Source organism: Lipotes vexillifer, unplaced genomic scaffold (genome assembly GCF_000442215.2).
Source record: "Lipotes vexillifer unplaced genomic scaffold, Lipotes_vexillifer_v1.1 scaffold54, whole genome shotgun sequence".
NCBI lineage: Eukaryota > Metazoa > Chordata > Mammalia > Artiodactyla > Lipotidae > Lipotes > Lipotes vexillifer.
The window spans coordinates 745,673-769,192 of record NW_006789324.1 but is presented as its reverse complement, the minus strand read 5'-3'; the positions used below and the strand labels follow the sequence as shown (position 1 = coordinate 769,192).

The 23,520-nt window shown below is 44.7% G+C and overlaps 1 protein-coding gene across 5 annotated transcripts in view; it reads left to right on the top strand.

Annotated features, from left to right (window-relative positions):
* DAB1 (DAB adaptor protein 1) overlaps positions 1–23,520 on the top strand; it is a 287,178-nt gene that overhangs the window by 242,220 nt on the left and 21,438 nt on the right. For 3 of the 5 annotated variants that reach the window (XM_007462568.1, XM_007462570.1, XM_007462567.1), the window contains 4 exons: positions 9,940–9,990; positions 10,082–10,129; positions 14,471–14,533; positions 16,848–16,956. In XM_007462568.1, the coding sequence (XP_007462630.1) occupies positions 9,940–9,990; positions 10,082–10,129; positions 14,471–14,533; positions 16,848–16,956 (271 nt within the window). The remainder of the gene's footprint in view (positions 1–9,939; positions 9,991–10,081; positions 10,130–14,470; positions 14,534–16,847; positions 16,957–23,520) is intronic. The other 2 variants (XM_007462569.1, XM_007462566.1) reach the window with 2 other exon arrangements.

Sequence of the window (23,520 nt, the reverse complement as noted above, 5' to 3'; positions counted from 1 at the left end):
TCACTGGCCTCATGTGGGCTCTCACCAGATTATCATCTCTCTCTTTATAATCACTGCCTCGTGACAACAGTATTGATACCATCAAAATCCCCAGCACCGTTCTTGCCACTGTCTCAAAATGTCTGACCCCTCAGGATGGGATCGGATACTAGCGGTAGTAACCACAGGTGCGAATCATCATCATCATCACTTTGAACTACGCCCTATATACTACAGGCTTCATGTGAATCATCTCATTTATGACACCAATCATGTGATAATTCCCTGTTTTCTCCTCTGTCTCCCTCACGCCGTGTAAGGACGAGGGCTGTGTCTTATCGAAGATGCTCAATTAATTGATGTGGAGGGACCGGGTGGTGGGTTTTCACGGCTTATGACCGCCGTCGGTGTCCCCACCGCTGCCCTCCCCCCAACACGGACACCCTCATTTCCTGGGCATCACCACCAGCATCTCCTTCCCTTTATCACTGTTGCTGAGATCAGGCTGACTTAGATCTTAGTATCTTATCGCATAATCAGTAGCAGCCTACAAACTGCACCTCCAACCCCATCTTTAGGTGTATTTTCAAGAAAATAAGGGATGTGTTTTAGAAAACCCAGGTGTGAAAACACAGAGTTGCCCACTGAGTTCTGAAACAGGTGTAAGGAAGACAGTGGAGAAGAGAAGGGTGCGGGGTAGACGGAATGAACAGTGGGGCTGATGGACTTCACAACGGTCCAGCCTTGCCAGGGTTCAAGCTTGGGGAAAAGGTGCAGGAGCGGGAACCCGCTGTGACCAATGTCTGGCCTATGAAAATCATGCCACACGTTTAGCTTCTCTTCCAGGTGACTTTGTTCCTTCCCTGGACCAGTGTTTCCCAAACTTTTGCCATGGCCTGGAACCTGCCTACCCTCACTTACCAAGCGTATAATCCCATGGCTTTCCTTTCCTTTCTTTCCTCCCTATCTGTCTCTTCGTTTCCTCTCTCGCTCCTCTCTCTGTCTCTTTCCCAGCCATCTCTCCCTCGTCCATTCTTCCTCCCTCCCTCCCATCCTTCCTTCCCTTTCTGTACTTTTGGAAAGGGAACTGACGTCCTTCGAGATTTTACTCTCTCACTTGCTGTGCTAATTCTTTTCATGTACATCCACCTTCTCACCACTTCTCAGCGAGCCCATGTTGTAAGCATTATTCTTCCTTTTTCTTGAGGAGAAAACTGAGGCTCAGAGTGAGGAAGGAATTCACCCGAGGAAACACCAATGAAAGCAGAAGTTTGAACTGAAAGCCGCTGTTGGAGTCTAGTTGATTTACAATGTTGTGTTAGTTTCAGGTGTACAGCAAAGTGATTCAGTTATGCATATACATATATCCACTCTTTTTCAGATTCTTTTCCCATATAGCTTATTACAGAACATTGTGTTCCCTGTGCTATACAGTAGGTCCTTGTCGATTATCTGTTTTATATACAGTAGTGTGTTATGTTAATCCCAAGCCCCTAATTTATCCCCCTCCCCACGTCTCCCCTTTGGTAACCATAAGTTTGTTTTCAAAGTCTGTGAGTCTGCTTCGGTTTTGTAAATAAGTTCATTTGTATTCCTTTTTTTTAGATTCCACATAGAACTGTTATCATATATGTCTCGCTCTGTCTTGCTTACTTCACTTAGTATGATAATCTCTAGGTCTATCCATGTTGCTGCAAATGGCATTATTTCATTCTTCTTATGGCTGAGTAATATTCCATTGTATATATGTACACTCCTCTGTCGATGGTCATTTAGTTTGCTTCCATGTCTTGTGAAAGCTGCTGTTTCTAATGTCCCTCTGCCCACTTCCCCACCCTGCCTCTCCTAAAAACATCAAATTTCTCACTTTAAAAGCAACCATTGTTTTCAAATGCAGGCGCATTGGTTTTCTTGACCTGGTTAAAGTTGGGAAGGTCAAGACTCCAGAGTCAGAATCCTCAGCCACAGCTGCCCTTGTTCATTCACGTTAGCACAGTCCAGTCAACCTAGCCCCCTCACCTTCGTGCAAGGAGTCTACCTTTCTCATGCCCCTGAATAAAGCACCAGCAAATTCCTTTTACCACCCGTCTGCGTCCTGACTCTCTTCTTGCATGTAAACAAAGGCCATTTCAACCTAAATATCCATTGATGGCTGAATGGATAAAGAAAATGTGGTAGATACATACAGCGGCATATTATTTAGCCCTGAAAAAGAAGTCTGTCCTTGCTTATGTGACAGCTTGGCTGAACCTTGAGGACATTATGCTGTGTGAAATAAGCCAATCACAGAAAGGCAAATACTGCAGGATACTGCTTATATGAGGTCCATAAAGTAGTCAGACACATAGAAGCAGAGAGTAGAATGGTGATTGCCAGCAGCTGGGGGAGAGGGAGGTGGGGAGATGCTATTTAATTGGTATAAAGTTGGTTATGCAAGAAGATTAAGTCCTAGAGATTGTGCCTACAGTTAACAATACTGTGTTTGTACACTGTAAAATGTGTTAAGATAGATCTCATGTCGTGTTCTTACCACAATAAAAAAAAAATGGGGAGAATGGAGGCTGTTTTAAGGACCAACTTCATTTTTCGGAAGCTGGATGTAAATATTTCATTGTCCCAGGGATTAGCAGATATATTACACTTGTGTGCACTTCAGGGGAAGGTGTAACTTTCATTATAAGGTCTAACCATTTCCCTCCACCCTCTAGCCTTCCAGACAACCTTTAGGACCCTCCTAAAATGGTAGCTGGCAGAAGGAGGGCAATTAACTGCTAAAATACAGCCCAACTTTGGGTAGTTAGGGGCCACTTCTCAGTCATTACAGGGACAAATCCACAAAGCAGCACAGATTCCTCTGTTAGGTCAAGGCCTTGAGTCCAGCAAGACCACTGAGCCCCAAACCCCAGCAGGCTGGGACATTTTGGCCTTAAAGGGGATTCCATTCTGTTGGAATGATGATGAGGTTCCATGGATTTCCACTTGAAATCCATTAAAGGAATCTTAACTTCCTTTAAAAAAAAAAAAACCCCACCAACATCTGGGTCTGGCTTAGCCCAGGCAATGACAAAACTTACATCCAGAAGAAGGCTACTGTTTATGCAAAACTGAATTTGATTTCCTGGTACTGTCTAGACATAGCAAAGAATTCAGTTGTCCCATACAACCCTTCTGGTCAATGCAAAGGTAGGATATTCTTTCAAAGAATAGAAGAGACTATATAAGGAAGGAATATGTCTAGTGTTCAGAAAGCACCCAGTCAGCTGAAATTTTTTGTTTTGTTTTGTTTTGTTTTTTAATATCTATTATCTAGAGCTTAGCTCTCCAGTACAGTAGCCGCTGGTCACATGTGGCTATTTAAAATGATATCAATTAAAACTAAATAAAATTTAAAATGCAATTCATTATTCACACAAGCCATATTTGAAGTGCTCAATAGCCACATGTAGCCACTGGCTACCATGTTGGAAGGGCAGGTGTACAACTTTTCATCATCACAGAAAGTTCTGTTGGACAGTGCGGCTCTTGGGAGAAATCATTTATTAACATCACATTTTCTACTCTGCATCTCAACTCCCCCCACGCCCGCTTTGTTCTTCAATTGCCAAGCAGAGCTTTTCCTGTTTTCCTCTCTGGAGAATTAGGAAAGTGGCTCTTTACTCCTGGCTAACAGAGAGCATAAACTCCTAGATACCCCAGAGGGCATTAGTCTTCGTTAGCACATGTCTTCATTGTTAAATCACTCACCAGGCCACAGCACCTGCGTCCAAATGCCTGGAATCACTAGGTGTGTTAATAGTACCCACCTTGGTGCAGTTACGAATCACTTAAGTTAATCCATTCCTCCTGAGCTTTCTAAATGGGTAATTGAATTCATTCTTCTGCAGCACCAGCTTGGGTTCTGAGTTGAGATCTCCATGCCTTGTGCCCTCCCTGCCCCTCTCCTGTCCCACCCCCATGCTAGAATGATTATATATCCTGGCTCTGCTCTGAGCTTCAAGAGAGCAAGGACCATGTATTATTCATCTTTGTTATCTCCAGTGCCTAGTCAGGACACAGCAAGTGGAAAGCACCCAGTGAATGTTTGTTGAAGAAATTAATCAATTATGTAATCAATCAAGATGCCTTCAGTTTTCCCAGTAGGACTTTCACGAATTATTCCTACAGAGACTTCATTCTCCAACATGGTGATTCACAAGTCTGGCTGCCTGTTAGAATCACCTGGGGAGCTTTCAGAACCTACTGATGCCACGACCCCACCCCAGACCAGCAGAATCCAAGTCTTAGATGCAGGGCTCAGGCATGCCAAGTTTTGTAAAAGCTGCCCCAGAGGATTACATTGTGCAGCCCGGGGTGAGAAGCGCTGCAGGTTTCTTATTTGGCGGCCATAAATAAGTTTTCATCCTTTTTAACGTGTTCACACCAAGTCCCATCTCATCCACTCACTTTTGCTGCAAGAGTAACATGAGTCTGGTCTTAAGAGTTACCTTATTCAGTTATGGGACAATAGTAGTGTCCCCAGTGCTCCAAAGAGATTATGGGAAAGTAAACGACCTGTGGAAGCTTTATTTCAATGTCTTAATGACGATTCAGGCTAGAACTGTATTAAAACAACCCAAGAGAATCTCTTCCTTTAAATCCTCACTGGAAGTTCAAATTGTGAGTAAATTGGATTGTCATATTGAGTTTTGTTTATTTTTTTTTTATGCAGCAGGTTCTTACTAGTTATCTGTTTTATACATATTAGTGTATATATGTCAATCCCAATCTCCCACTTCATCCCACCATCACTATTCCCCACCCCGCTTTACCCCCTTGGTGTCCATATGTGTATTCTCTACATCTATGTCTCCATTTCTGCCTTGCAAACCGGTTCATCTGTACCATTTTTCTAGATTCCACATATGTGCGTTAATGTACGATATATATTTTTCTCTTTCTGACTTACTTCACTCTGTATGACAGTCTCTAGGTCCATCCATCCAAAGAACGAAAAGACCCAATTTCATTCTTTTTTATGGTTAATATTACATCGTATATATGTACCACATCTTCTTTATCCATTCGTCTGTAGATGGGCATTTAGGTTGCTTCCATGACCTGGCTATTGTAAATAGGGCTGCAATGAACATTGGGGTGCATGTGTCTTTTTGAATTATGGTTTTCTCTGGGTATATGCCTAGTAGTAGGATTGCTGAGTCATATGGTCATTCTATTTTTAGTTTTTGAAGGACCCTCCATACCGTTCTCCATAGCAGCTGTATCAATTTACATTCCCACCAACAGTGCAAAAGGGTTCCCTTTTCTTCACACCCTCTCCAGCATTTGTTGTTTGTAGATTTTCTGATGAAGCCCATTCTAACCGGTGTGAGGTGATACCTCACTGTAGTTTTGATTTGCATTCCTCTAATAATTAGTGATGTTGAGCAGCTTTTCATGTGCCTCTTGGCCAGCTATATGTCTTTGGAGAAATGTCTGTTTAGGTCTTCTGCCCATTTTTGGATTGGCTTGTTTGTTTTTTTGTTATTGAGCTGCATGAGCTGCTTGTAAATTTTGGAGATTAATCCTTTGTCTGTTGATTCCTTTGCAAATATTTTCTCCCATTCTGAGGGTTGTCTTTTCATCTTGTTTATAGTTTCCTTTGCTGTGCAAAAGCTTTTAAGTTTCATTAGGTCCCATTTGTTTATTTTTGGTTTTACTTCCATTACTCTAGGAGGTGGGTCAAAAAAGATCTTGCTGGGATTTATGTCAAAGAGTATTCTTCCTATGTTTTCCTCTAAGAGTTTTATAGTGTCTGGCTTTACATTTAGGTCTTTAATCCATTTTGAGTTTATTTTTCTGTATGGTGTTAGGGAGTGTTCTAATTTCATTCTTTTACATGTAGCTGTCCAGGTTTCCCAGCACCACTTATTGAAGAGACTGTCTTTTCTCCATTGTATATCCTTGCCTTCTTTGTCATAGATTAGTTGACCATAGGTGCGTGGGTTTATCTCTGGGCTTTCTATCCTGTTCCATTGATTTATATTTCTGTTTTTGTGCCAGTACCATATTGCCTTGATTACTGTAGCTTTGTAGTATAGTCTGAAGTCAAGGAGTCTGATTCCTCATATTGAATTTTTAAAAGCAGAATACAAAGCTGCATGCATGCCATGATAGTAACTGTAAGAAATGTATCTAATAAGGGGGAAAAAAGACTTGAAGATAAATGAAAAAAAACTCTAGTAGTATTTGTGGGTAAAGCAGGAAGTGGGGATGCAGGGAGACTAGGGAATGGGTTCCAGGTTCTGCCCATGAGAATCAATTGAGAGAAAGTGGCACTGGCTGGAGGGGTCTCCCACTGCGTGGCTGAAGTGCCCTGAGTGTTACTGAAGGTTACCCCAGGTGGGAGGAAGGAACTCCAAGAAATGACTGAGCCAAGATCAAAACAGGAAGGTAACCACAAGCTCCAGGTACAAAGGGTATAGATGGGAAGATGCTCAGGTAAGACTGTAGACAGAAGAGAGGACAGGGAGAAGGTGGGGTCAATAGTGGACTGAGGGGTTCAGGACTAAGGCCAGGAAGTGTTGGGCATCCTTTTTCACAGGTTCTGGTCCATGCTCTCAAGTGGGGGTGATTTCTAAAGAGGGGCTTTTCCTGCAAGATGTTTTTTTCTTCTTCTTGTATCTTTTTCCAAATATCATATAGTAATAGTTCCTTAACATTAAAAAACGTGTTCCTGTGCATTGCAAAACAGAGCCAAAAGAAATAGGATGAGAAGATCCTAACAATAGCTCTGATTTATTAAACATCTCTGTGTGCAAAACACCGACCAAAACATTGCACACACATCTCAGTTAACCCTCTCCATAAACCTGAGATGATGTTATCATTATCATCCCCGCTTTGAAGATGAGAAAACTGGGGCCCACGGACTTGTCCAGGGTCGCACAGCCAGCACGGGGCACAGCCATGATTCAGTCCGTATTTGTGTGACTCCGAAGAGATGCATTTGCTTTCACGTCCAGACCAATCTCCGTCTGAATTTATGGAAATCGCCTCCTCACAGCCCAGCTCCACCCCTCACCAAAGGCCCCCTCTTCTGTCACCAGCAAAGTGACGGACTCACACCAGTGCTGGCTATCCTCACACATTTTCATTATATGGTGGGGCTTTTATGAGACTCTCCCACCGGCTGTTTTTCAAATTTATTTAATTCATCCATCATGCTCTGAAGCCATTTGCTTTTTTATATTGGACAGATGTAATGAGATTTTGGACACTAAAAAATGTTTTTATTAAAAGTTATGACCCAGAGCTAGTTGGTAGGGGCTGTGCCATAAATCCTTAGAAGTGTGAGATTTATAAAGGATGTAGCAGCATAACCTGAACCTTTCAGGCCACACCATAGGTTACAGGATCACTTAGACTAATATTGTCTCCCTGTCTCTGGCCAAATAATAATAATAATAATTATTATTATTTTATTATTATTATTATTAAAGTGGTTATCTGATGTGGTCCTTCCTCCTCTTCTCTTGGCCACTGTTGACTCCTGGCGAGCCAGGGCCTGGTGGGAGCAGGTGGTTGATGACGGAATTTGCTGGTGTCTGGCCCGAAGGCTCTGCCGTGGTAGGTACGGGCATGTGGGTTTTCCTGCTCTGCTCTGCTACCCTGTAACTGGGGCTGAGTGATGTACAGTCACGTTTGCTACAGTCAGAGTGAAAGTGATCATGGCTGGTGGTTTCTCCACTCCTCCATGGCCAACAGGAAGCTCTCCTCAAAATGTGGAAACAATGCATTTCTGTTCAAGCATAATAACTCCAATTTAATGTCGATATTTCAGATTTATATTAATGTTACACTGCTTGGAAGTCACCCAAAGTGTAATTAGCTTGGAAATGTAGACCAAAACATGGGCATTAAAAATATATGGGGCTTCCCTGGTGGCGCAGTGGTTGAGAGTCTGCCTGCCAATGCAGGGGACGCGGGTTCGAGCCCTGGTCTGGGAAGATCCCACATGCCGCAGAGCAACTGGGCCCGTGAACCACAATTACTGAGCCTGCGCGTCTGGAGCCTGTGCTCCGCAACAAGAGAGGCCGCGATAGTGAGAGGCTTGCGCACCCCGATGAAGAGTGGCCCCCGCTTGCCACAACTAGAGAAAGCCCTCGCACGGAAACGAAGACCCAACACAGCCATAAATAAATAAATAAAGCAAAACTGTCAACAAGTAAAAGTAAATAAACACTATTAAAAAAGTATATATATATATGTATACAGGGACTTCCCTGGCGGTCCAGTGGTAAAGAATCCGTCTTCCACTGCTGGGGATGCGGGTTTGATCCCTGGTCAGGGAACTAAGATCCCACATGCTGCAACTAAGGCCACGCGCCACAACTACTGAGCTCGCTTGCCGCAACCAGCGAGCCCGAGTGCCGCAAACTACAGAGCCCACGCGCTCTGGACCCCATGCCACAACTAGAGAAGAGAAAACCTATGTGCCACAACTAGAGAGAAGCCCGCGCTGCAATGAAGATCCCGCCTGCCGCAACTAAGACTGGACGCAGCCAAGAAAGAAAGAAAGGCAGGGAGGGAGGGAGGGAGGAAAGAAGGAAGGAAGAAAGGGAAAAAGAAAAAATACACGTGTGTGTGTGTGTGTGTGTGTGTGTGTGTGTGTGTGTGTGTGTGTGTGGTGTGTGTGTGTATAGAGATGTTATACATACTAATATGTATTAATGTTGTGCCTTTGTTAAATTAACATTTGTTAAGTAAAGCCCTGGGGTGTTGTCGGATGGTGAGCCAGGGTTCAACAAAAGACCACCAGGGAACTGAAATAGAGAAGTTTCTTACTCTCAGTTCCTGGAGGAAGGGGCATGAGGGGAGGTCAGGGCAGGATGCAGGCAGAGAGCAAGGCAGGACCTGAGGCACTTGCCTTTATTAGGGTTCCTAGCCTGAGGCCAGATTGGTCAATTCAAACAAAAAAGAGCAGGGTTTTGTTAAGTGTCAAAGGAATCTTACCTAAGGGGTACATAAAGGAAGGCCCTGGGAGGCTGGGGAGAGTGTGATCATAAGGGCTGTTAGGATGGTCATATCAGAAACTGACATTTATTTGTGACTCTGGGGGTTGTTATCTAGGGCCTGCCTCGCTGGAGAGGCTAGTGTCAGTTCAAGGCCCGTGCAGGCTGCTTGGCCACACAAAGTGGATACTTAGGCAGCAATACTATGGAGCGGTTTAGCAAAGCTTTCAACAGTTATAAACAACAAAATTAAAAAATTATCAAAACAATTAGGTTTGGTCAACTGCCAGCTATTCTTAGTAGCGTGCATTTGTTCATACATTTTCAAGCCCGATCCCCTGTGATCTGCTAGGGATTCAAGAACAAATGCTTCGTGGTCCCTGCTTCAGGAAGTTCACCGTGTAGTGGGCACAAGTGATGCGCTGTTGCTCTCGGAGGATGGTTTTCAGCCTAGGGGACCAAGGAAAGCTTCGTGGAAGAGGTGGCCTTTCAGCTGGGTTTGAGGAATTGGGTGAGCTTTGGGCTTGCAAGGCTGAGAAGAGTGTTTCAAGCAGAAAAGGCCGCACGCACAAAGGCACTTATAAAACCTGCTCTTCACAGACTGCTCCAAGTTAACTAAGTTTGGCTGAAACACATGATAACACTTTTCCTTTTTAAAGCAAAAATCTCAAGGGTAAACATCATGCTCTTATCTGCTTCCACTGTTGAGACTGGCCGAGTCAGGGCTGTAATTTCAGGAAGATGGACTTTAAACTTACAAACTCCCCATTGCTTGTATTTCCTCGTCAGGCCCGTGTTTTATCATATACTGGGAGCATATCCTAGAGTTTTCACAGTACGTTGGCAACAGCTCCCACCTCCTGAGACCACGGGAGTGTAAACCGTAGATCCCGTCATCATTAAACTCATAAACCCATGTCGTTTGTATGTCATTCACTTCATCCTCATTCATCATCCCTTACGCTTTCAGAACAGCTGTGCGTTTGAAGATTTTGAAGAACGGTTTGCAGCGGCGACCCCTGTAAGTGTGAGAGGGCCCAACCTGATTAACTGTTTCATGTCACTGTCCCGTCGCTCATTTCATGCTCATAAGTCATGCCTTGTGCTTACAGAACAGAAAGCTGCAGATGGACTCTGATGAGATTTTTGAGGCAACAAAGGTAAGACCTCCAGGCGCTTGTGAAGTGAGGGTTGCTCTGGTCATTCTCATCCATTCCATGCATCCTCACCCTCCTGCAGGAATGGCAGGCGCTCTGCTCTGCTCCAGTGCCTGCCTATCGTAATGTTCACAGGAGACTCCTGGTGGGCCCCGCGATGAAAGAGAAGGGTAGGGGCGTGGGTATGTGTGTGTGCGTGCTTGTGCGCATGAGAGAGAAAGAGAAAGAGTGTGTGTTGGAGAGGACGTGACACCCCTTCATTTGATTCAACAAATATTTTTCAGTCTCCTGACGTGTCCTAGGTGTTCTGATAGATGCTAGGGAGGCGATAGAGAGGAAGACGCAACCCCTATTCTCAGGGAGCTCTAAGTATAACACAGTGCGACATTGCATAGCATAGGAGAGGAGAGGGTGGGGTCAGTAGAGAAGGGGAGGGGAGGGGAGCACAGTGTAGTGTAGTATAATGTAGTATAGTGGGGGTTCAGACATGTAAACAGGATGTGCTCAGTCCACCTGTGGAGGTAAAAACCAGGCAAGGCTGCTATTTGGTCGGTCTAGCCTGGAATAAGTATACTGGTTTGCAGCCAGTGTTTATTCAGATTGGTTAATACATAGGCCGGTGAACGTTGTCACCCCTGAGTACAGGGCATTTGGGAAGCCTCTAGGACAGGGGTTCTTAATCTGGGCTGCCAGTTAGAATCACCTTGAGAGATTTTAAAGTTTCAGTTACTAGGCTGTACCTCAAACCAACTAATTCAGAACCTCAAGGGGTGGGAACCAGGCATCCATATTTTTCCCTTACGTACACCCAAGGCTGACAACCACTGTTCTGAGAGTCTCACATAAGCTGTTGGGGGCAGTGGGATTTGGGGTACAAATTGAGTTAGGAAACACTTCCCAGGAAGAAAGAAAGTCCTCTAATCTGTGTCCTGGAGGATGGGTGGGAAAGGCAATGGGGGAGGGAATGAGTGTTCTAGGTCAGAGGAGGGGCGTGTGCAAAGGCCCTGAGGCAGCCCCTCCTTTCGTGAGCCCCCCGGTGCTTCTCGACTCCGTAACACTGCCCTGATTGTGTCTATAGGTCTGTCTTCCCGTAGAACAGGCAGCTCATGAGACTCAAAACAGGAACACGCCTGACTCATCCCTGTATCCCCTGCTCTTGGCACAGTAGCTGATGTACAGTAGGGGCTACATACTTGTCCTGAACGAAGGAGTACCTGATGTCAGAACAGGAGTGGGTCTGTGTGAATATGTCTTGGGGGTCAGTCAAGGACACCTCTGCCTTCATCAATGGCACTTTCAGAACTTCTCTACAGGAGGGACCTAGGAGTCCAGTTGCCATGGGCTGGCTGAAAGAAGGACCAGGGGTCTAATCCTGAAAGAGGTTGTACAGCGCTCCAGCTGTTATTGGAAAACCATCATTTGTTCGTATCAAAGGATGGCTCGTGGGGGGAAGGGGACAGGCCTGATGGAGACACCGAGGGGCTCCCCCCTCAACAGCCAAGCTCCTCCTCAACCCCTTCACTGGCCTTGGCAGCTTCCAGGGTCCCTCTGCTTACCCTGGAGGACGCCCAGGACCTAAAGAAGGGGCAGAATCTGCCATTAACAACCATGTCTCTACCGGAAGCCATCCGAAGGGCCAGGAATGGGAAGGCGAGGAGGAATCTGGGGCTGACCTTGGAGATGACTTCTTCAGATGGATGTGTGTCATGGCAGGACTCGCGGGAACGCTGGCTTCTGGTTAGAGAATATTGTGGGGCTGGACTTCTACCTTGAAGGAAGGCTAACTAGGGCTTGGTAAAGGGACCAATGGATAAACAAGATGCTGGCTGGTCTGTGGGTCAAGCCCAGCTTCTTTTAGCTGACCAATCAGAGGCAAGTCACTTAACCTCCAGGCCTCTGTTATAGCTTATCTGCAAACTAGAGAGAGCGAGAGAGATTCCTGGGCTACCAACTTCACGGGGCTCAGGGAGCATCCAACATGATCATGCTGTATCAGAAAATGTGTGGTAAACTATAAAGTGTTTTACAGATGTGAATGGTTAGTTTTATTCTCATGAGGCCGTTAAAGTGATTAATTACAACAATATTATCAGGTGGAACATGGCTTATTAAGTTACAAATAAAACGACTAGGGTTAACTTGGGGAGAGGGCCTGTGAAAATAGACATTATTCCAGATTCTCAATCACATATGGTTATTAGAATTATTTTTAATTTTATGGCCTAAGAATCCCCTTTTTCTATAAAATTTAATTAACTCAAGGTTCTATTTAAGCAGCAAATCCAATGGAATGAAATACCAGTCTATGTTTAATGCCTCTGCATGTTTTTTTCTCGTTTAATCCTTGAGTGGAAGTCATCGGGCAGGAGGAAAGTCTGTAGCTCAAGAAAGAAGGTTATTTTAAAAGTTGTGCTTAAAGAGAAAATTAGCCAATAAATTATATTTATGGTCTTAGTGAAAGTGTGCCACGAGTTCAACACATTTGAAATGTAAATTGTGCGACTTAATTATTAACTTCATTTTAATATTTTCCTACCACTGAAAATAGTCGTGGGCCATTTGCAAAGCATTGAGTTCCAAGGACCAGGAAGCCCAGAAGCTTCCCTTGAATGGATTAAATAGAATTACGCCTTTTGTGGGTTTGGGAGAGAGCCTAAGGATTGGCATCATTTCACCAAATAATATAAACTGTTGTTCACATGCTAAAGAAGCCTTCCCGAAAACAAGCAAGTTTTACAACCTATATCTATGGATCGTCCCCACCAGACTGTAAGCTCCCTGCAGGCTGGGACTTGTCATTTCTCATTATTATGTTCCGAGCACCCAGCACAGTGCCTAACACCTCACAGCCCAACGTGTACGAAAAAAAAAAAAAAACATATTATGTAGCTGGGAGGGAAGTGAATATGTAGGCCCTATTGTGTGCCACGCACCGTTCATTCAATCTGAAAGCTTAAGTGAGTTAACCAGGCTAAGCTGCTTGACTTTCAGCGAAAAGAATCTTTTGTGCCTTTTTCACCAGGCTTGCCCAAACTTCAAAATCCTGCTAGTAATATTGTCAGTAAATCTGCAAAGGAGGTATTATCTGGACATTATCTCCAATGTCCAGATGAGGGAAAAGTGGCCATGAGCAATTGCAGAGGTTGGCAGTGGGAGAGCTCAAATACGTCCCTGGGGATGGGACTTTTCCCGGGCCCAGAGCTCACGCATTTGTCAGTAACAGAGAATGTTCCTTTCTTTGTGTGAAACGTGGCGCTCCTGCCTTGCCTGGTTAGAACAGATTTCGAGGGCAGGGGTCCTGCCTGGCAGACAGGCAGACTCTCCCTGTCCTTTCAGTTGGGTGGTGTTTTTAGGTTCCACCAATTAGAAACTATCACTTAAAATCCAAAGACGAGCAGAAAGTATGTTTTTTTTTGCAGTGGGCAGATTTGCACAAAACACACGATTATGTACTTTAAGTCAGGCCATTTGGTTGCCGACCACAGACTCCCTGCAGACTCTGAAGCTGCAAGTGTACGCAGATTAATTTCTAAGTGTGTCTTAAAGGGCTTCTCCCACTGCTCTGGCTGGCCTTGCTCAGACACTGTCGTATGATGGATGGGAATATAGCTGATACGGTGTCTACAGTGATGGAGCTCCTAAGAATGATTAATAGTGTATATATACTGGGCTGTTTTTGATGCCCTTCCTGGTATTAAATGATATGTTTTCTTCTCCTCTGACTACATTTTTTATCTTAAAGATGGATTCTTTTGGGGACTGTCATTTGACTGCCTGCTCTATATGCAGAAAATTCAAGTCATGGCCTGGGTGACCTTGAGGTGACCTCTGTGAGACTCAATTTATTCATTTGTAAAAGGGGATGAGGATTCATACCTCTCAGGGTCAGTATTATTGGGAGTATTTACTGAGAAGTGGCCATGAAGTGGTGACTTGCTGTACTTGATACATGAAAGGCATTTTGTACGTGTGGATACACTCATGAAAAAAAAGCAAATGGTGAGACTGTGTCTTGCCTTTGTCTCCTGGAGAAGAGAAACAGTGTTGGCATTGGATGGTAAATATGTAAAAGTGGTATTATTATTGCCTGTGCAAGGTGGCTAAACCCAGATCTGCTTGACTAAGCCCAGATAAACAGCCGGACACGCTGAAGCGATAATTGATTCTGGCTACATCCGAGATGTTGTCTTTGGGATGAAGAGGTATCATAAGGACCAACTGGGTTTATTGTTTATATAGTCATGATGAAAAAGAAACGTGTGTCCTCCAATCAAATTTTTTTAAAGCAATGCCCACAGCATCAGTTCCCCTTGTGATTACACCATTATCTTTTTTTCTTTTCAGGCTGTGACCCAGTTAGAACTTTTTGGGGACATGTCCACCCCTCCTGATATAACCTCTCCCCCCGTAAGTATGCACTTGCCTCAGAGCCCTGCATCTCTTTCTTTTCCTGCTTCAGTCGCATGGTGACAAAAATATGGGCTTTGGGTAAAAGAGGCTACTGGTGGATTTCAACTGGGACTCTTTCAAGCTGTGTGATTTGCGCAAATTTACTAACAGTTCTAAACCTCAATTTCCTCTGCTATTTTTTTCTTAAAAAGGGGTTATGATACATGCCCTGTTTTGAGAAATAAATGAGACCATGCATCAGCAATTACAGGCTATCACTGGGGTTCTTGCTGTTATGCTGGGCAGTGGAGAGAGTCAGGAACGGGATGTGATCCCTACCTGCAAGGAACACATGGTCTAGCTGGGAATATGGGCAAGAAACTCCACAGGACAGCAGACCCGATGAGGCATTTGTCATCTCCTACCCAGATCCCACACGGTAAAGGAAGCCAGGTGGTCAGCCCAGTAAAAGAAGCATTTTCTCCCCCCACCCCGCCCTTTCTGCCCTCTCCTCTCTCGTTTCCTTCTTTTCTTCCCCTCTCCATCTTCTTTGCATTTCCTCCTCCCTTCCCACCTGCCTGCTGGCTTCGCTGAGCTCATGAAGCTTTGGATTCCCAGCTCTAGTTTCAGCCACAGTATCTCAGTCATTGCTTGCACTGGGGTAGAGATTGCAGGGAGCCCTCACTTGAAAAGGAAAAGGAAAAAAACAAAAAAAAAAGAATGAAAACCGAAGCAAAATAGAATCCAAGTGCTTTGAGAACTGGAGGCATTCAGAGGCAACCCTGCAGCCACTGCAGAGAAAAATGCCAAACTGGCCCTTCCAGCTCCTCCTCTGCCCGCTCCCCGGAGGTGGGCGGAGAGCAGGCAGGCACAGCTGCACCCGCTGAAGCTGCTGGGAGGGGCCGGCTCCTCCAGGCGCCGCGCAGTTGCACAAACCCAGGGATGGTGCTATGGGTCATTGGCTAGCTGCACCTCACGGAGAAATGGCTGTAACCTCACCACTGAGGACAGATGGCATGAGAGCCTGCTGCCCATAGCTGCCGCCAGGGAATCTAGGCACAGCTGCTCTGCTCCGAACGCCTGGTGCCCAGAGCAGCTGTGAAGGAGGGGACAGCAGCTCCTGTCTCCAGGGAAGCTGGACAGTCTAGAGAGTGTCTCCTCCATCCCAGGGGGAACAGCTGCATGTCTGAACCATGGGGCCATGGAGCTAGAAAGGTCTGGAGAGATTGTCTAACCTTAGCCTCTTCATTTTACAGATGAGCAAACTGAGTTCCAGAGAGGGCATGTGACTCACCCAAGGTCACACCAGAAAAAAAGAGAATGACATTGATTGTGTCTTAAAGGGCTTAACGCAGCAGCTCATGGCTGTGTTTCTGGCCCTAAACCCAAGTGCTGTCCAAATGGGTATTTAATAATCCTCAGAACAATGCCATGCCTCCTGCAAGCTGCTAGTCTAAAAATGGCCTTGTCTAATTGCCATGGTTTCAGGATTAATTGCTTGCTCCAATCTATTCCAAGGGGGAAAAAATAAGCATGTGATGGCATCGAATAGGCATACTCTGTAGGCAAAAGGCTTCTATAAATGGGTGTGGACCTTTGAAAAAACTAGTACCCATGTTTTTATCTCAGTAGCCTCACCTTACCCAGTAGTTCATGCAGCAGGCCTTTCTGGAATTCCAGCATGGGCCGGGCTTTAGAGTTTGTAGCTGCTCAAGCATCTTTTTTTTTTTTTTTTTATCATCTCCTTGAGAACATTTGCTTCTTTTTGCAAGTGAAGGTTCAGGCAGGATTCTGGGAGGCACCAGGACCCAAGGGTCTCTATTCTACTTGCTAATCTTTATTTGTTTATTTAGTCAACATCTGTTTATTGGCCATGTATTAAGTGACAGCCTTGAGCTGGGCACGCAGTAGGTCCTGAGTGAGTGTATGTCACTTTGAATTGACCATTTCTGAAGGGTGAAAGACACTATGGGATAATTTGAGGGCCCAAAAACACCCTCAGAGGGTAGGGGCTCAAACTAAATAGTCGTGATACTGGCCAGCGTTTGCTGAGCACCTACTATGTGCCTCTGTGTGGTAGGTACTAAGTGTTTGAAATGCATGATCTCATTTAAGCTTCTCTGCAGCTCTAGAGATGGGTATTGCTTTTCCCATTTTTATAGTCTTTATAACCAGCTCGTGGTCTGCCTGCCACAGTAAGTGGCCCGGACCGGGACTTGCTTCTGTAGCACTGCCCCCACTTAATTCCTGTGCCTGCTGCTTCCCGTCCTGATTAGCACTGAGCCAGTTCTCCCAGGAGCCTCACGCACCCCTGTCCTTCTCTGGCTGACAGACTCCTGCAACTCCAGGTGATGCCTTTATCCCGTCTTCATCTCAGACACTTCCGGCGAGTGCAGACATGTTTGGTTCTGTACCTTTCGGCACTGCTGCTGTACCCTCAGGTAAGTCCTCTTCCACCTTCCTTCTGCCTCCACCCACCAAGAAAGAGAAAGGGTTGACTGAACCACTGCCAGATTATGCCAGACACCTGTGGGACCACCATTCTCTCCTTGTGACTCTTCAGGTGACATTGAGAAACTGCCATGGGCAGGGGGGTGGTATGTTCACAAAGCTCTGGGATGCTGCAGCCTGGAAATCACTCGTGTCTTGCACCTGAAAGGTCAAGATTCCAGGTGTATAGCTTTGGGGAGCTTGGTGCTCACACAACCATGCAAATCAGTGCAAATCCTGATTTGTACTGTCCAGCTCAGCCAGATGGAGGGAAGGTGGGGGAGGTGTGAGTCCGTGCTCTGCAGACCTCTAGAGATCTGATTGATAGAAGAGATCGGCCTTATTGGTGGAGGCTTAAAGAAGGGGAGGTTCCCCATGCAAAGGGAAACACCTAGGAGATAGAACAAACTGCTAACAGTGAATTATAATGGGGCTCTTAGTGATTTAAAGAGCGTTTGTTCTATATTCCAAATATTCTTTAAAATATATATATATATATATATATATATATATATATATATATATAAAATATATACTTTTACAACAGGGTAAAAATATATATAGTAATAGTGTTGCAGGTGCAAATTGGTGGGGTCTGAGGCATCTTGTTTCCATGGCATCAGGCACTCCGTGTAGCTGGCCCACTCTACCTGAACATGGCCAAAGGTGGTATTAGTTCTGCTTTTTGCATACATGGCAAAAAGCAAAGTCTTTAAGGCAAAAACATCCTTAAAGACTTTTTTTCTTTAACTACATATTTGAAATCTGTGGCTTTATCTTTCTTTTTCTACTTTATTTATATAAATGACAGCGCTTGAATATTTCAGAATACAGATTTCTTGCATTCTTCTATAAATAATTACCTTTAATTACACAGCATTAGAAACAAATTCTTGCCACCAAATATAAACCTTGCTGTAATTCAAAGTGAAATTAAAAATTCATACTCTGTTCCAAAGTAGTATGAGCTGAGGGATCATTATGAACTTCTAGAAGCAACAGAGGTTGATAGCCACTGGGTCTGACTTACAGTTGAGAATCTATAGGTAGCCTAGAAATGTCTTTAATTGCTAAGCTTTCCAATCAAATCTGTTTTACCCACCCCTAAAATGGAACAGTGCAATGACTAGTTTTCTCTACCGAAAGTGGATATTAAAACGTCCTTGGGAATAGTGTTATTGAATCTGTCATTTTAAATAAGAATAACAGTTTTTCAGAAATGTACCACCTTCCTGGGCCATCAGCCTCGTATCCAGAATAACCATGCTTTGTCCCCACTATCTGATGGCACCAAACTTACTCATGTTTAGGCCTGTTCATTCCACAAATATCCACTCAGTACTCACTATGGGCCAGGTCCTATTCTAGGTGTCTCGGGTGTGTCAGTAAATACCAAAGACACAGACCCCTGGCTACAGAGAGCTTACTTTCTATTGGGGAGATGGACAACAACATAAAAATAAGTAGCTTACCATAATCCGAGAAAATGATCAGTGGTATGGACAGAAGGAAATGTGGACCAGGGCAGGTATGAATGGAGGTTGTGGTCAGGAGGAGAGGCTTATGCAAATGTGTGATGTGAGCCAGGAGGGCATCAGGATCAAGAGTGCTCCAGGTGGAGAAATGACCTGGCCCCTCCCCCCCTCCCCTCCCCCTCTCTTCCTCCCTCCCCCCCTCCTTCCATCCATCCTTCTAATGACTAAAAACAGCTAAAAACATTCTGTAAAGCTTTTTCATTATTAATATGATTATGAGGTGTATCTCAGCTTCTGTCTTCACCTGATTTGCCTTGAGCCTTATAAAATGAAGGCACTCTGGGCAGTCCCCACATGGAAAGTTCTAATTCAAATCTACAATGATTTGAGGAAAGCAATTTATTTTTTTAAAAAGTGAATTGAACCTTGAATACAGTTGTATTGAGAGTGAACAAAAGAGATATGGAAGAAGCCATCCACTCTCCATCAATCAAGGAAGTTTTGTCAGAAACTCCACCCTCCGTCACCCTCCACTTCCCTTCCTGGTAGGAGCCAACACCTAGAAGAAAGCAGATGTAGACCTGCGGCTGACTCAGAACTCTCAGGTTAGAGGAGAGAAGACGGGCCCTGCTGCGTGCATCACACGGGAGAGACGCAGGTCTGCTGTGGGTAAAGCCTCAGCTCTTGAGCAAGGAAGCCAGGAAGGTGTATCAGCAAAGCCCCCGAAGATTCTGGGCCTGTGATGAGGACCACAGAGGGGGCCCGGCACCAGAACTCTACCTTTAGCCTCCTAGGGAGCTCACCAGCTTGTCACCTGGAGAAACTGGCAAAAGACAGCAGCCTCCACAGTGCGTTCCTTATGGCCTGGACAGCTGGCGTCCCCTGCATCGGCAGGCGGACTCTCAACCACTGCGCCACCAGGGAAGCCCCCCGGCCCTAACATTTGACTAAAATGCCTGAGAACCTGTCTGCACTGCTCTGGGCCCTCCCCCCAGCCAGAGCTTTGAAGGCCTGGATTTTGGGTCTTGTAGTTGACCAGCTGTGTTGCAAACTGTGGATAAACCACTTCTGCACATTCAGATTCTGCTTCTTCAGCTGCTAAAAAAAAAAAAAATAGATTACCTCCAAGATTTTTTTTTTTTACTCCCAAGATTTTAATTTTTAGAAAGTAAGTCTAAAATTAATTGCAGTTAGCGTATTTTTGCTGCTCTTACTCTACTTAGGCTATGCTGAGAAACAAAACTGGGCTTCAGCTGGTGTTAAACTGTCTGCCGTCTTCCTCCCTTAACTGGCCTTAAAAATCACTGCAGCTGTTGAATCTCCATCTCCTGTCCCTAATTGCCCAGCCAGTGACCAGGAGATGGGAAGTGACCTGGGGTGTGCAGCACAATTAATAGGCTGGGTTTGAACCCTGGCTCAGCCATTTATTTATAAGCTTTAGGCTCCTGGGCAAATTACTTAACCTGTCAGAGTCAGAGTTTCTTCATTTTTATAACTGAATTTAAAATAATACTTACCTTGCAACAATATCATGAGAATTAAATGAGAAAATAAAGTCAAGTGCCTCTGAAAAATGCTGGCACGTTGTAAATGCTCGATGTGGAAAATGCTGTTATTATTATTACTCTGACGTCTAAAGTAGAAGAAAATATGTCTTCTTCTTACCTATATTTTTTTCCTTTGCCTTCTTGGGATGTTTTCTTAAAACATGCGTGAAATAAAGTTTAGGTCTTTGACTTCCTGACTGCACATGGCAGAGCTGGCCTGAAGGGCTTGGAGAATGTGCTCTGTATGAGTACAGACCCTGCCACTAACCAGCTGTGTTGACACTCAGCTATATCGCTTTGGAGCCTCAGGGAACTTACCTGTGAAATGGGGATGATAATTCCACCTCATAGAGCTGTTCCCGAGTTAACACATGTAGTATAAAACATTAAAAACAGTGCCTGGCAGTGTTTACATAAGTAAGCACTCCCAAAACGTTCTCCGCCCTACTCACTGGGGACCCTGGCTCTGCTACCTACCCTTGCTGTGTAGCCACATCAAACCTTCCCCTCCTGAAGCTGTAGGTTCCTTGTATGCAGATTAAAGAGATACTGATAACAGCTACCCCAGAGGCTTGTTTGCAAGGATCAACTTCACAAAAAATGTGAGCTCCACTAGAGCAAGGATTTTTTTTTTTTTTACTGTCTTGTTCTTCACGCATCTCCAAAGACGAACAGTGCTTGGCACCCAGGAGGGCCATCTATGAACAAATGAATCAAATGACATAATGTAGATAAGACGTACCATATAAGTTCTATATATATGTTGGAGGAGTCCTTTAGTTTTCACTATTTTCTTCCATTTTAGTCTGCTTTTTTTTTTTTTTTTTTAATAATGAGGATATCCCCAGGTGCCAGCATCTGGTTATAAATTGCGATTTTCAACACTTTAAAAAATCTAACTGCAAGGCAGTAATGCAGCTGTTTCCTTTCACTGTACAGCGAGGAGATTTATGATTGATCTGAACTTCATGGCATAAACAGATGCTCCTTGGCATCTCCTCCCTCCACTGTTGAATGTTAACCAGTAAACAGTTACTAAGCTGTTAAGTGGCTGCAGTGGCAGCCACGCAGTGGTTTCCCATGTTCAGTGCTACTGCAGCCCTGCCACTGAGATGTCCCTTCAGGGAGGCACAGTGCCATGTGGCCCGAGAACCCTGGCTCACAGGTCTGGGGGAAGCCCCCCACTGCAGGGATCCCTCCCACCCAGGAAGAGCAAGTGAGACCTGCAAGTTCCCAAACATGATACCCAATTACCCTTGTTGCCTTTTTTTTTCTTTTGAATAGTGTACTTTGTTCTGAAGCAGATGGCATGAAGCCAGGGAGACATGCTAATAGCTCTCTCCAGAAAAGTGTGCACAGCCCATCTGTTGGCTCCTTGTGGAAAAAAGGAAAAAAAAAAAGATGGGGGGGGGGGGGGAAGCCTGCCACCAGCAGTAGACTGACTCATCAGAGATCATAGCACTTACGGATGCTGGAGTTTAATTGGACACTTAGAAAAATGCAGTGAAGGCATTTATTCCACTGTGACTCATTCACAGTGGAATAAATGCCTCTACCTAGAGCCTTTCTCCAGCCTCCAGCATTTATGGAGCAGTGGATATGTGCCCAAGACTGTGCTAGATGCAGATGGGGGGAGGGAGAAAGAAAGAAAAGGTTCCTCGTAGCAGGAGCTTTCCAGTCTCATGAGGGAAGACAGAATCACTGAGCAATTCCGACGCAGTGTGACAAGTGCCACGATGGAGATGAACATGGGGGACTGTGCACTCCCAGAGGAGAACCAGCTGAGTCTAGAGGCCAGAGGTGATGCTGAACCACGTCTCAAAGAGCAAAGGAGGGGCAACCATGTGAAAGAAAATTAGGGATGGCTTTCCAGGCAGATGGACCAACAAAGACGAGAGAACAGGTTGGGTTGTTTGCAACTGCTGCAGGGAAGGGTGCCAGTGGGAGAGCAAACGGAAAATGGGGGTGAGGAAGTGGAAAGGAACTAACCCCAAAAGCTCCAAAGTCAACCTAAGGCCTCTGGGGCTCATACTCAAGGTAATGAAGCACTCACTGTACAGCTGACCTTTGGACAGCACGGGCCTGAGCCGCACCGGTCCACTTACACTGCAGTAATACTATATATGGTCTGTGGTTGGTTGGTTCTGTGGATGCAGAACCAGGTATACGGAGGGCCAACTATGAGTTATATGCAGAATTTCCACTGTGTGCAGGTGAGCGCCCCTAACCCATGCGTCGTTCAAGGGTCAACTGTATTTGCATTTTAGAACAGTCTGGTGGCAGTAAGGAGGGTGGGATGGAAGCCAAGCAAAATAATAGTCTGGCTGGAGGCTGAAGCCTTCCATCCCTTTACCAAAATGGGCATCAGGGTTGGTGTGATGGCAAGATCCATGGGCAGGTCTTCACGCTGTCAGACGCAGTGCCCCTTTTTTATAACAAGGATTTGTGATATCTCCTTTAATATTTTGAAATGAAACTCATAGAGAATATAACCTACCTACTTGGTTTTTCAGAAATCAGTATAATGTCCTAACTGTGATATAAAGAAGAAATAAAGAAAACTAATTTCTAATAACAAGATAATGTACAGCAGTAAGGAAATACCCAGGTAAAACTACACTAGAAAACATACTAAGTGGTCAGGTGTGTGTACCTATAACTAGAATCACCACAGGTTCAGACCAACCAGTACAGGAGTGTCATGCTTCCTCCAACGCCATGATCAGGGACCATGATTTTCCAAGTTGGTGAACAACTCCTGACAATGTTCCAAACAAAACGAAATATAGTCTCCCCTCAGATATACACAGTTCTTACATTCCTGGAAAATGTAGTGCATTAAAACTGTGCAAAGAAACTTTGATTTTCCATGTGATTCAAAGTCCAATCTAGTCCCTGGCGGCACTTTTGGTGCCGTAGCCTGGGTTCAATCCCCGGTTGGGGAAGTAAAATCCTGCAAGACCCAGGGTTGCGCCACCCCCGCAAAAAATAGATAAATAATAAAATAAAATATTCATTAAAAAAGTCTAGTCTATACTTAAATAATCACAAACAGAATGCTGACATTTCTTTGTCATGCACGTTATCTCCCACATTATAGAAGGTCTAGTGTCAATGCTCTTGGCCCCTTAAATGCCAGTACTGTCTGGCCGCGAAATTATCATGACAACCAAAACACACCCCAGAAATTTCCTAATCATGCCTTAGGAGGCAGTAGCACTCCCACCGAGAACCATTGAACCCTGTGAAAGTCAATCAGAAAATAAGAAAAACAATGTTGCCAAATTCTTAGTCTGTTGGTAGGTTCAAGTCACTGCATTATTATGATAGACAATGTAAGCAAGTTGCAAGTTTAAACGTCAGCACCGATGCCTGTTCACCCCTCTCATTTCTGAGCACTAGGACCAAGGTGATCTGATAAGGATATTGTCTGTTTTTGCCACTCCTCTGCCTCATTCCATAAAAGTATTTAACACTATTAGATTGATCAGCA